We start from the raw sequence: 12,989 nt of genomic DNA, 5'->3' as shown, positions 1-12,989 counted from the left end.
AAATCGTGTTGAAATCTCAAACTAAATTAGTTTTGGACCAAAATCTTACTGAGTCCTAGAGTGCTCTTATTGAAGATTCTAAATTTGTTATACCTGATTGTTCTAGTCATTATCCTACAGAATCAACTATGTCAGCAACAAGTATATTTATATTAATTTGTGTCTATTTTTTAGCCTACCTATTCCAGAGTGCCAGCCTGTCAGGTGACTACCTATTACTATGTTGGTTTTGCATACATGATGACGAGAAGATATTCAGACGCTATTAGAACCTTTTCACACATCCTACTGTATATCCAGCGTATGCGATCAACATTTCAAACGAAAAATTATCAAAATGATCAGGTATTTTCTTTAATGTTAATTACTGCTACATTTTATTGAAGATTCGTACTAGATTGTGCCAATCAATCAAGCGTGGTTTAGCTGCACTAAAGGTGCAGTCAGGAGGGGTGCCCCCCATAATCCGATTTTTTCTAGTATTATACTCTTATCTTTTAATTGTCTCAAATATTCGCGCCATTGTATGGAACATGCGATTCTCTGTCTTGGCAGAGAGTTCTCGACAGAAAAGCAAGGAAGGGTGCAAATAATAAGGAATTGGAAGAGGGACCAGGGCTCCAAAAGCTCACAGTAACAAAGAGAACATAATTAGAGAGATATAAGAAACTAATGTCACTACTACTAACAACTCATCGCAGCACCAAGCCGCCTGAGGTCAACACAGCTGCGCACGCTCTTCCTCCATTCAAATCTGTTCAAAGCCCCCCTCTTTACACTCTCCCAGGAAGTTGCCATTTCATTTAAATATTTCTTTATGACATCCCCCCAACCCAGACGAAGACGACCTGCTTTCTGTTTAGTCCTAGACGGTTGGCCGAAAAGGATAACCTTCTGCAAATTGTCATCTTTCATCCGCAGAACGTGCCCTAGCCATCTCAACCTATCTTACATTGTAGCCCTAGAAAGTGGGATTGAACCACATTGAAGCAGCATTGGTACCCAGAACAATTCGTAGGCAATTTCTCTGGAAAACATCTAGCAAATCTTCATTCTCTTTTTGGAGTGTACTTGCTTCAGAGCCATTTACCACTGTCATCACTAGCTTCTAATATTCTAATTTTGGTTTACAGACTTTTCTTCCAAACTATTTTTAACTGTGAAAAAACAACCTGAGCCTTGCCTGTTCTACTTATTATATCTCCACTGTTTCCACCGTCCTTAGTAATAATACTACCAAGGTAAGTGAAGCTGCCCACCTGACCCATCTTTTCATCTTCACTTGTTCCTAGTCTTAGTGACTTAGTCTTCTTAACATGAATTTTCAAACTTATTCTAGCACCTTGAACTCGCAAAAACTCTGAAAGTTCATTCATTATAATCACACTTTCATCTAGAATGCTTAAATCATCAGCATAATCCAAGTCCAGGAGAGTTTTTCCTCCCCATTTGATTCCGTGGTGTCCCATTGCCTTTCCTGTGCTCCTTCCAAAGTCAAAAAGGCTTCGCAATGTGATTAGAGAACACAATAACGAAGATGATATACAATAATGCCAGGAAGGGCGCAGAGAATACTGAGTGGAAAGAAGGACCAGGCATCCAACAGTTTACAATAATAGAAACATATAATTTGACTGTTGAAACCTAAAATAAAAAGTAAAAATGTACCATTGAAAGATGGAGGGTTAATATATCAGTTTTATTCAATAGCTTGGAGGACAGCCATAGACACTGGCCATACCGTTCTGTTTGTTGGCCATACCGTTCTGTTATGTTTATACTAATAAGAATTTGTTCAAATTTATTAAAAAAAAATTCTCGCCTATGAATCTTCGAGATCGAGAGGCCAAGAGTCTACAAAAAACACCTAAATGGGCCAATAACGGTGACTTTACAAGAAATTACCAACCAAATAGGGATAAATAAGCTAGAAGGGCTGGAGGCCCCGGATCTTACACTGAAAAGAATTCTCAATTACAACAAACTAGGTCAAGGACCAGCAAAACACTCATGACAAAAAAAAACATCGACAGTAAAATTAGCAAATAAACGCTGTAAATATGGAACAGAATGTTACAGCAACATGTTACAGTGTTGCAATAAACGTTACAGTTGGTACAAATAACCATTATAATAGAAGAAAAAGTGTTTAGTTTTCAGTATTGGCGTCAAAATTAATCACGCTGAGTAGTAGTTTTGTTTAGTTCTTTCAGTAAGTACACATTCGAACAATACCTTCAGTATAATATTCAAACAATGAGATGCCAGCATTGTGGTGTTTCTTCTGAAAATCGGGACACAGCTATATAACCTTGAGAATTTGCATGTAGTCCCATTGGTTAGAATGAAATCTATTGGCGAATAGCGTGATGGCGTATACCCGCCAAGAGCATGCTTAGAGTAAAAATCGTCACACCTTTCAAACTAATATTCACAAGTTATCAGAACACTTTTCTGAAATAATATCCAGAAGTTGTGTGTTTGACATGAGACCGCTCTAAAGATTAGCTTCTGCAGAAAAAAAGAAACTAGATTGAACATTTCATGCTTGACAATAATAAATGTTTTTCTTTCATAAATAATTTTTATTTTGAAAGCTACGTAAGTGCTTTATTATTATTATTATAATTATTTTTATTATTATTTTAATATTATATATTATTTTTATTATTATTATTATTTATTTATTTATTATTATTTATTTATGTATTTATTTATTTATTATTATTTATTATTATATATTATTATTATTTTATTATTATTATAAGTGCTACTATTATTATTTTTTTTCTCTTTCGATAAAAGTTTTTGCCTGTTTTTATGGATGCTAGTAGGTTGTCCACAGATGACGTTTACTATTATATAATCAAAAATTTGTGGGGGAGGGGGTTTAGAAGTCAACTTACAATAGTGTATACCTATTTATTTTTTTGTAAGCTTGAAGTTCAACTATCTTAATTTAAAGTCAAGATCATTTTTTTGGGTATCGATAGCTAGTATATTGCCTTAAATACCAAAAAGACAAAATATCAAAATTTTGTTTAAGAACAAAGTAGGTTGAAACATTAAAATCTTCGTTTCAGAAAAAAAAAATCGATTCGGCTATTGAAATAACTTATTATAGTCGGAAATAACAATATTTTTCAAATTCTGATTTGAAAAGTTGGTAATATTTTTGGTGGTGAAGTTTCTTGTTTTCAATATTGATGGAATGAGCGATCGCTGGGCTTTATAAACTTGTATTCTAAATGCTTCCGGCTGCGTTTTAGGGAGGCTTAAATATTGTTGACCTTTGTAGCTCAGGGTTTTAATCATTGATTTCTGTTTCAAATCAACTTTTTTTTTAGAAGTTATTTTTCAATACTTTAACTAAGGAATGAACGTGAATATGGCCACGCTCATTCCCTTATTGAAATATATTAATTTATTAAATAAATTAATTATTTAAAATCTTATTCAAATTTTAAATTATTAAAACAAATAAGATTTAAAAAAGAATAAAACTGACGAAAAAAAACTGAAATGTCAATTTTAAATAATAACAATCATATAAACCAACTAACTAAAAGACTAACAGTTAAAATCAAAATATTTAAGTTAAATACCAAGTATTAAATTAATTTCAAATATCAGCACAAATCCACATGATTCATCTAAATCAACCACCTAAAAGATAAAAACAAAAACAAAACTTAAAAGCAAGGTAGAGCACAAATATTTATCTATACCATATGTCTATTGGCCTTGTCGTGCTTCTTTTTGTGATTTAAAAATCATATCTTTTTCTGATTCATCTTTTTTTAGCCTTGAGAGAGAGAAGGATTTATTCATTAAACAGATAATAAACAAAAATGGTTACTACCTTCCCTAAAAAGCAAAGCTTGTCCGAGGGGGAGATAGAGAAAACAAAATACATAAAATAAAAGAACACTAGGCCACCGACACCACTAATACCACCACACCCAACTATAAATATGAAATAAAATATCATTACTTTACTTTTCCTCTGGGAACTACATATCATCATAACCCCCACAATAAATAAGATAGATGAATAAATCAAAACTCATTATCTACAAAAAGCTGTTCCTTAATGGATTTTTGAAATATAACGGGGTCTCCAATACTCCATATATTACTCGTCAAAGTATTCCATTTCCGTGTACCTCTATATAAAACAGAAAAACATGAACGGGAAGAAATGCCTCTAGGTACACTTAAATCAACCCTACCCTGGAATTGTGTGAAGGAGCAAAAGACCTAACGCATAACAAATCACTAAAACAGTGTGGTTGAATATCCTGCAGTAATCCAAAAATAAACCACAATACATAAAATTCACGGAGGGTCGCAGCTGGCGAAATCTTCAAGGTTGGATAATATTCCCGAACAGACTGATGAGGAGGAATCCCTGCTAAAAGCCTAACTGGGTGATTTTGTAGAAGTCTTATTGGTTTAAAGATAGATGGAAAAGTAGAGAGCCAAATACTTGAACAATAAATTATATACGGGTGCATAAGAGAAAAATAAAGATGGTGGAGGACAGATTTAGGAAACAAATGTTGAAATTTCTTCATTATACCTAGATTTCTTGCCAAAATTTTACTAGTTAAAATTACATGCTGCTTACAAGATAATGTAATGGAGTTGGATCAATTACAATCCCAAGGTATTTAAAAGAAACAGTCCGTTTTATAACTCCATTATACGTATTTAATTCCTTCATCCATGGGTAAGAATCCGGCGATCGTAAGAAAATGACAAAATTAGACTTGCATATATTTATCCTTAGTTTATTTACCCTCAGCCAACTTACCATTTTATCAACTGATTCCCTCATTGACTTCTCAAGCAGCTGCGCTGTCTTTGCTGTGGTAATTACTGTTGTGTCATCAGAAAAACTGTTTCATTAGTGGAGTTAACTGTTAGTTCCTTTATTTTGTAGAAAAAATTATTTAGAGAATTTGGTAAATCATTTGTAAATATCAAGAATAATATAGGACCAAGAACAGATCCTTGCAGAACGCCTATTCCAACCAGTTTGATCAACTTGATATAATAGGGAATGTAAACTTAAGAGTTTTTTAAAGTGATTTAATCACTACCAGATGAGTTACTACGTAACCCATAAATAATTTGTTTAAATTCATCAACTGTTTCAAGTTTAAGATGAAGAGATGCATTAATCGGGTCCCTCAGTAAAGATTCATACGTTGTATCACTAATATCAGGCACAATTGACATAGCTAGATTTGGACCAATATTCGAAAAGTAACTCTGAAATTCATTGCACATATCATCTTCCAAATTTAAAGTCTCATCGTTTGTACTAATTAATTCAACGGGAACACTATTTTGGGTAAAATTCTAGTTAATTGACTTCTTGCTATCACAGAAAGGGTTTAGGTTAGGAAAATGAAACTTTCAGGGATGAATCTACAGACTAAGGAAGGTCCCGGGAAGGTATTTTGAAGCAACTACCTATACTCCTTCTCCCTCTAGAGGGCCCTGACCTTTGATGACCTTTAAAATTATGTGTGTTATAGAAGTGAAACCTTGCAAAATAGATCTTCTGCTTAATTGAAGTGCAACATAATTGTTTTCAGCTTCATAATTTTGCTCAATTCCATTTTATAGGGTTTTAAAGATATGCAAATACATTTCCTAAATTTTGTAAAAAAAGAACATTGATATGGCTCAAAATTCTTCTCAAATAACAGGAATTGCATTTTCAGAACTAAAGGCATAGAAAAAGCAACTAGTAACTGAAAATTAAGGTAAAATGTTGTTTATGTCAAAATTTCAATAGGTATAGACCTGTCATATAGGCAAAGTTCAGGGGCCTCTAGAGGGAGAAGGAGTGGAGGTGGGTAGTTTAATATACCTTCCCGGGGCATACTTTAGCCTGTAGACTAAAAAGAAAGAAAGTTCAGCCTGTAGAGAAAGTTTCGTTTTCCTAACCTAAACCCTTTCCAAGAGAGCAAGAAGTCAATTAACTAGAATTTTACCCTATTTTGTTTTGATTCAATCACTTCTTTTATTAATTCCCAACTTTTTCTAGGGTATCCTTCCACTTCCGTAAACTTCTTAAAACTATTTATTGTCCTTTCAGATAAACAAACAAACAGAGCAGATGTACGCGTTGCTGGCCATTTGTCTTGTTCTTCATCCTCAGCTGATTGATGAAAGTCTTCAGGCGACTCTTAAAGATAAGGCAAACGCCGACCGAATGTACAAAATGTCTCGTGGAGAGATTGAGGTATGTCATATAAGATACTTATTTTATTTCTTTCAAACGCTTGGAGTATTATATAAGCAAATTAAATATATAAAAAGATTAGTTTTTTTTTTTCAACTGAAAGTAACCAGCAACATGAAAACTTAAAACGAACAGAAATTATTACGTATATGAGGGGTTGCCCTCTTCTCAATACCTTGCTCTTCACGGTAAAGTTTGGCTTTTTGCTCCAATTGTTTAAGAATGACTCGTGAAACACACAAAAAAATTAGTGTATAGAGCAAGGTATTGAGGAGGGGGCAACACCCTCATATACGTATTAATTTCCGTTCGTTTTTACTTTTACTGTTGCTGCTTCCTTCCAGTTGAAAAATCTTTTATTTAGTTTGCGATCGTTTTTTAAATAATGCCGGGAAATCCGGCAGCCCCCTCCATGGAAAAATCCCTTTCCCCGCGAAAAATTCCTCTGTGGAAAGATCCTCCTATGATTTTGGAGAATAAAGGGGTGTGAGAGCGAGGCTAAGTGCCTCCAGTATTTTCGGTCACTTAAAAAGGGAACTAGGGCTTCTGATTTCCGATCAAATGAGCCCTCTCCAAATCTTCTAGGATCACTGGTTCGATACGATCACCCCTTGAAAAAAAATGATTAACACACATCCGTGATCTTTCTTCTGACAAGAAATACTCTGACAAGAAGAGAGCTTGAAAACATCTATAGAGGGCTTCTCTGATATGCTGAATCTGATATGTGATGAGTTTTAAACTTGAGTATTAAACTTGATGAGTTTTATATACTTTGAATGAGCATAAAAATTCGATTCTTTTGGTGTATTTATTGTTATCAAGACTCTTGTTTTTTTTTTAGAGTTTCGGTTATTGTTGAGCCGCCTTGCTCCTTACATACAGTTCGTTACAATGAACTGTTTGATGTGGCAACGGAAATCCTCCAACTATGTGACCATTCAAATGGGAAAAAATGCCTTGCAAAGTAACTGAATAGAAAATTTAACAACGAAAATAAAATAATATTACATAAAAATAAGGAAAAAAAAGTTATATTTCAGGAATTTATTAGATTTTTGAAAAAGGGAATCAAATCCCGGGCTTTAGACAGAGGTGTAAAAATAAGACACTCATAGATACAGTGGTAAGGGACTTAACGGCCCCATCTTCTATTAAGTTCCTAAAAATCGTTTAAATAATAAATATTAGGACATCTGCAACTATATGTGTGCTTTTAAACTTTTATATCCTCATTTCTTCTTCTCCCGTGTTCTTCTATCTGCCATGACAGTTTTTTAGAGTTCTCCATGTAAGCTATCCACTCGGCCTGCCCTCCTTAAAACAACCTAGTTCCTGTCTACCAGTTTTTAGAGTCCTCCAATATAAGTTATCCACTCGGCCTGCTCTCCTGAAAACAAACCTACTTCCTATATGTTAGTTATATTACGTATTTGTGTCCCACCATCTGTTAACCTGAATATGAAATATGTATACAGAACAAAAGTACAATAAAAACATTTATTCTAAGCACATTTTTACCTCACTTCAATAGGTTTTTTTATTCTTGCGAGAGAAATGGGTCCTTTAAACGGTTTTTATGTATTATTTGACTCCCAACTTCATTCCTCTAAGTGTTTTGTCTTTTTATAACATTTAAGACGTCAAGATTGCTGTGAAAGAATCATATCGTGCAATTTTTTTTTTTTCAGCAAAAAGTATTTTTACTTTTAGCAGTATGGGGGAGTTTATTGCTACATTATTTTGTTGTTAGTCCATTTATCTTACAATTAAATTGTTATTATAAACAGCATTAAAATATTAAAAATTCATCAGCAGTACTATTAAACTCAAAAGGTTTGTTTTGATTATAAAGAATTTCGCCGTTATTTCCAATTTGTTCAGGAAATAGTTTAAGTATAGATAAAAAAAATAAACAATATACGAGTTTTTCGTGAGCTGAGATATGAATATTCTTCAACGGGTCATCTTGTGTTAAATATTTTGCAACAGTCTCTTTGTAGCAGTTGCAGCATATCGGTAAATTTTGATGGCTCTTTCGAAGTTTCCTTATACGTTCCAATCTTTCCAAAAAGATTCCAATTCATTGAATTGGAACTTGAAGTTCTTGACTTCCAAGCTTCTTTCATGAGTTTTTTTTAAATTATTACCATTGTTGCTGTTTTCTCTTTGTACCAGTATTTATGGGTTTTTTTTTCAATATTTTGGTGGTTATTCCAATATTGTGTTAAATTTTGTGGCTCTTCCTAAGTTTCCTTATAGCTTAAATGTTGTTTTATTTTTTATTTTTAGCTTGGATGGGAATGCTGAGTGTTGGATTAAACAGAGATATCTAATCCTATCTCAGCAAATTGTTTTGACTAAAGTTATTTTTTATTATTATGGAGTTGTGCTTTGATACAACAAATCCTTCTGCCTTGATTTTGTGTTTGTCTCTTTCTCAAAAAGAATGTCCAACTTAATTGAGTAATTTTTATAGATTTTTTTTTCTAGATTTGTTTATTTTGGATTCTATTTTTCTGATGACTGAATACACCTTTTTCTTTCTTGTATTGTTCTTTTCTTATCTTAAATTTATATTTAATCTCGATGTCTATTTACTTAAATTTGGAATTTAATTCTTCTATTATTTCTTGCAGGAATTCAGCAACTGTTTTATTTATGCCTGTCCTAAATTTGTTTCACCTGTTGCACCTGATTATAACACTACTCAGTCCAGCACACATATGGCTGTTTTGAATCATATAGTCAATGTTTTTATGATGGAGGTGAAGCAGCAGTTGAATATACCAACGATAAGAAGGTAAGTGATATTCGTTTATCGAGAGTTCTGTATGAAGCTTTAAGGCGAAAACTCTTTTGGGAGAGCGGAAAAAGAACCTCTGCTATTGAGATTAGACAAAAGACTTGTCTATACAAACAACTGTTCATCGGTATTGATCGAAAGTTTTCTGTTTTAACTATTTTGCTTTTTTTAAGATTCATGTTTTGTAACATACTGCCTTTTGAATGACTGCTGGTATTATGTATATGTTTACATTCATGTGTTCATTATATGTTTAAAATATACGTTCTTGCGCCTTAGTTAATGTTGTGAAATTTCCTGTTTGTGGTATTGTTTTCAATTGGAGTTGAATCATAGCTTAAATTGTCGTTTCTCCGCCTCAGTCAACTAATTAGTAAATTTAATTATTGGAATAATCAAAATAGTGATATTTTTCAAGTGTTGACTATAATTTTTTTTTTTTATAATTATGGGCCTCGGTCATAAGTACCTATGATGGAGGTGAAGCAGCAATTTAGTATGCTTACTAAAAGAAGACTAGCAAGTTGAATCCAGTTCATTGAAGCGTTTTATGTGCCTCTTGGTTACAAATATCCATACACCATTTATTTATAAAGATTTATTTAGGTAACTTCGATGAGAAGGAATTGCATGTAAAGCGGCTGGGTTTCGATTGCCTATTTTGATGTAATTTATAAAAAGGAACTTTATGTCGGCTATTGAATAAGTATTAGTTTTTTTACTTTTTTCTACGGAGACACTTACGGAACAATGCAGACTCTTGGAGAATCAATTTCTTAAAATAAAGGAAATCAAATAAAGACGGAAAATCAGGAAAAAGGAAAATAAAAACACCAGGGTTTCGATGTATTCCACTAGTGGTTACTATTAACCACTTGAGGGGCCATGAAGTTAATTTGTACTTCAAGAACACTCCAGTTCCTTGAGTAAAAATAGGATTTGATCATTCAAGAAATCCACTTCCGTAGCACGATCAGTACATCAATCGACAAGTATGCAGTGATCATCTACAATGAACAAATTAGAGAGCCTTCGAGCGACTTATCGGGCTATCAAATCACGATGTCAAATGACGATAGATATATGCGCGTCTTTAATTTTTTTTAATCATGCACAATTATTTTCTTTTCTTTTTTTTTGTTACATGCCTTTTTTATTGCCCAGGGTTTTGATTGCCCATTTTGATGTAATTTATAAGAAGGAACTTCATGTCAACTATTGAATGTTAGTTTGGATTAGTCCATAACTTTTGCGGATTACACTTGCAAGCCAATTCAGTTAGAGGGAAGAACAAATAAAACAAAACCTTGGAAGAACAATCTTGCATACCTTCAAAGTTGCTCAAGGAATATTTATTTCCTATTAATGGAATTGCAAAATAGAATTAAAACGAGAGCTCACTTTTTTAGAGGCAATTTCGGGATATGAACCCGTCTAGTTATTAGTGAGACCTTCTTACTGGATAGGATGATAGCTTCACTACCAGAAAAGTAAACATTTGAATTTAGCAGTGTGTAATGATATTTTTCACGGTAATGACCTCATTAAAAAATCGTCATTTTTTGTGCGTAAAATGCATTGTAGTCAGCGCTGCTGCATTCTTGTTGTTGTTGTTTTTCTTTTTGTTTTTGGTCAGAGATCTAAAGTTGTGGAGGGAGCTTTGAATGAAACTTTGCAATTTTTTCTTTTCTCCTATATGAAGATCAGAAAATGTAGAAGAAAGTTCTTGGGAAGTTTACCAAAAAAATTATTTTTAAACATTTTAAAATTAGTATGAACAAGAAACGAAAATGCTGTCCTGGCTTCTATAGTAAACTTATAAGAATGTTGAGAGCAAATGTGGAAATTGTGATTTCCTGATTTTCCGAAAATCATTTCGGAAGAGCTGAGCTCGAAATCCCAAATCACGATTATTATTTTTTTACTTTTTGTAAATTTTTTATTTCGATCTTTATCTGAAATCTTTTATGTAAAAAGTCTGGGCTCAGAAATAGACCGAATAATGTCAGGCAAGTCTCAAACATAAAGGAGGGGGGGGGGGTACTAGAAGTATGAAGCAAAGAAGAAAAAATAATAAATGAAAAATAAATTCAAATAGGAGAAAAAAACGAGGGTAGTGTCAGCCAGTGGAAAAATCCAAACCGAAAATAAGCAGATATTTCAACAAGGACCTCTGCCTAGTTGTCTTCAGTGCTCAGATAAAATAAAAAACAAAATCTAATCTTTTGAAATAAACTTCACGAGAAGAGAAAAGTCACTCGTGCAGTTTACTTGGGGCACTGTCGAAGGAGAGATTAGGCTTTCAAAATCTTGTATCAGCAGCCTGATTAATAATCGGGCAGGCAGATTTTAGTAAAACCTCGCCAACAGTTACAGACCTGGTTTGGGTGTTCGTTTCGGATTTGACCTTTGCGAGACAATGTCAAAAGTTTGCCATCTGTATCTGAGATGTCAGTTAAATATGGTGAAGATTGCTAGCAAGGCTTATGGTTGTGTCTTTACAAGATTTGAGTCCGATTTGATTTCGTATAGAGTATTTTGTTGTAGAAGCAAGTTCTATGCTAGCTATGTTTAGATATTTTTTGGGCTAAGTTTGTCTTTCTTTGGGCTAAATGTATCTTTTTTTTTAGGTTAGCCTGAACTTGTGTGAAGTGAGGATAGGATACTTTTTTTTGTCTTCTTCTCGTTCTTTCATTTTTTTTTTTTTTTATCTCTATGCCTTTTTATATTAATAATCTTATACTCCTTCTAACTTGTTTCTTGACCATTGTGCATTTATTTTAGCTATTTGAAGTTGTACACCACCCTTCCATTGAAAAAGATGGCTGAATTTTTAGATAAATCTGATGAAGAATTCACAACGGAGTTGCTTTGCTTTAAACATAAGATGAGGAATCTTGTTTTGACGAGAGGGAGCTCAGCATTGAGTGGAGAGTTCAGATCCCTCTCAGAGGTATTTGCATTTTCTATTATGCTTCTATTATTGTTATTATATCTTATTACAAGAAAGCAAGCAATAAAACGAGGCCATTCAGTAATAAATACTAAGCCAATTCTACTTACTTAGACTTAGGTCTTCCCACGCCTAGAGGCGCATAAGGCCGCAATGGTAGGTCTCCAATTCAGTCGATCTTGTGCCAGCGACTAGAGCTCATTCAGAGTAGTTATCGATTTGCTGCCTCTTTTTCAGGAACTGACCTAGTATGTTTTGCTGGGTTCCCCTCCTTTCGAAGACCCTACAACGTTCCTCGATCAGGTGGTCCTTTGTTTATGTGGATCATATGCCCTAGCATCTCCATCTGCTCATTCCGATCGTGTAGTCTCCATTAACTGTTCAGTATCTGTCCTTGTCTGGGCAATCGTCACTCTCCTCGATCCGGTGGATCGTATGGATTCTACTTTGGCAATTGTTTCTGAAGCTGAGTAATTGTTTCTCTGCATTTTTACGGCACTTGGTATTGACCAAGTGACATATAGCAATCGCAAATTCTCGGTCCCGGTTTTGCTACTTTGAGCATTTCCAGGTAAGCTAGGACGATGAAATTTGGCAGGCGTATCAGGGACCCGACCAGATTAAATTAGAAATAGTCGTTTACCCGATTTGACCATCTGGGGGGGGGGGAGTGGGGGCCGGTTAATTTGAAAAAAATGAAGCATGTTTAACTTACGAACGGTTGATCAGATCTTAATGAAATTTGATGTTTGGAAGGATATCGTGTCTCAGAGCTGTTATTTTAAATCCCGACCGGATCTGGTGACATTGGGGGGAGTTGGGAGGTGAAAACCTAAAATCTTGGAAAACACTTAGAGTGGGGGGATCGGGATGAAACTTGGTGGGAAAAATAATCACAAGTCCTAGATACATGATTGAAATAACCGGAACGGATCTGCTCTCTTTGGGGCAGTTGGGGGGGGGATTAATTC

At 34.1% G+C, this 12,989-nt stretch overlaps 1 protein-coding gene across 1 annotated transcript in view; it reads left to right on the top strand.

Moving 5' to 3' along the window:
• LOC136026147 (eukaryotic translation initiation factor 3 subunit L-like) overlaps positions 1-12,989 on the top strand; it is a 54,626-nt gene that overhangs the window by 36,627 nt on the left and 5,010 nt on the right. Inside the window, exons 7-10 of the mRNA XM_065702450.1 lie at positions 175-345; positions 6,113-6,259; positions 8,899-9,062; positions 11,850-12,018. Of these exons, the coding sequence (XP_065558522.1) occupies positions 175-345; positions 6,113-6,259; positions 8,899-9,062; positions 11,850-12,018 (651 nt within the window). The remainder of the gene's footprint in view (positions 1-174; positions 346-6,112; positions 6,260-8,898; positions 9,063-11,849; positions 12,019-12,989) is intronic.

This window comes from Artemia franciscana, chromosome 4 (assembly GCF_032884065.1).
Source record: "Artemia franciscana chromosome 4, ASM3288406v1, whole genome shotgun sequence".
In the NCBI taxonomy this organism is placed as follows: Eukaryota; Metazoa; Arthropoda; class Branchiopoda; order Anostraca; family Artemiidae; genus Artemia; species Artemia franciscana.
Note: the sequence above shows the minus strand (reverse complement) of the source record. Positions and strands in the feature narration are given on the sequence as shown.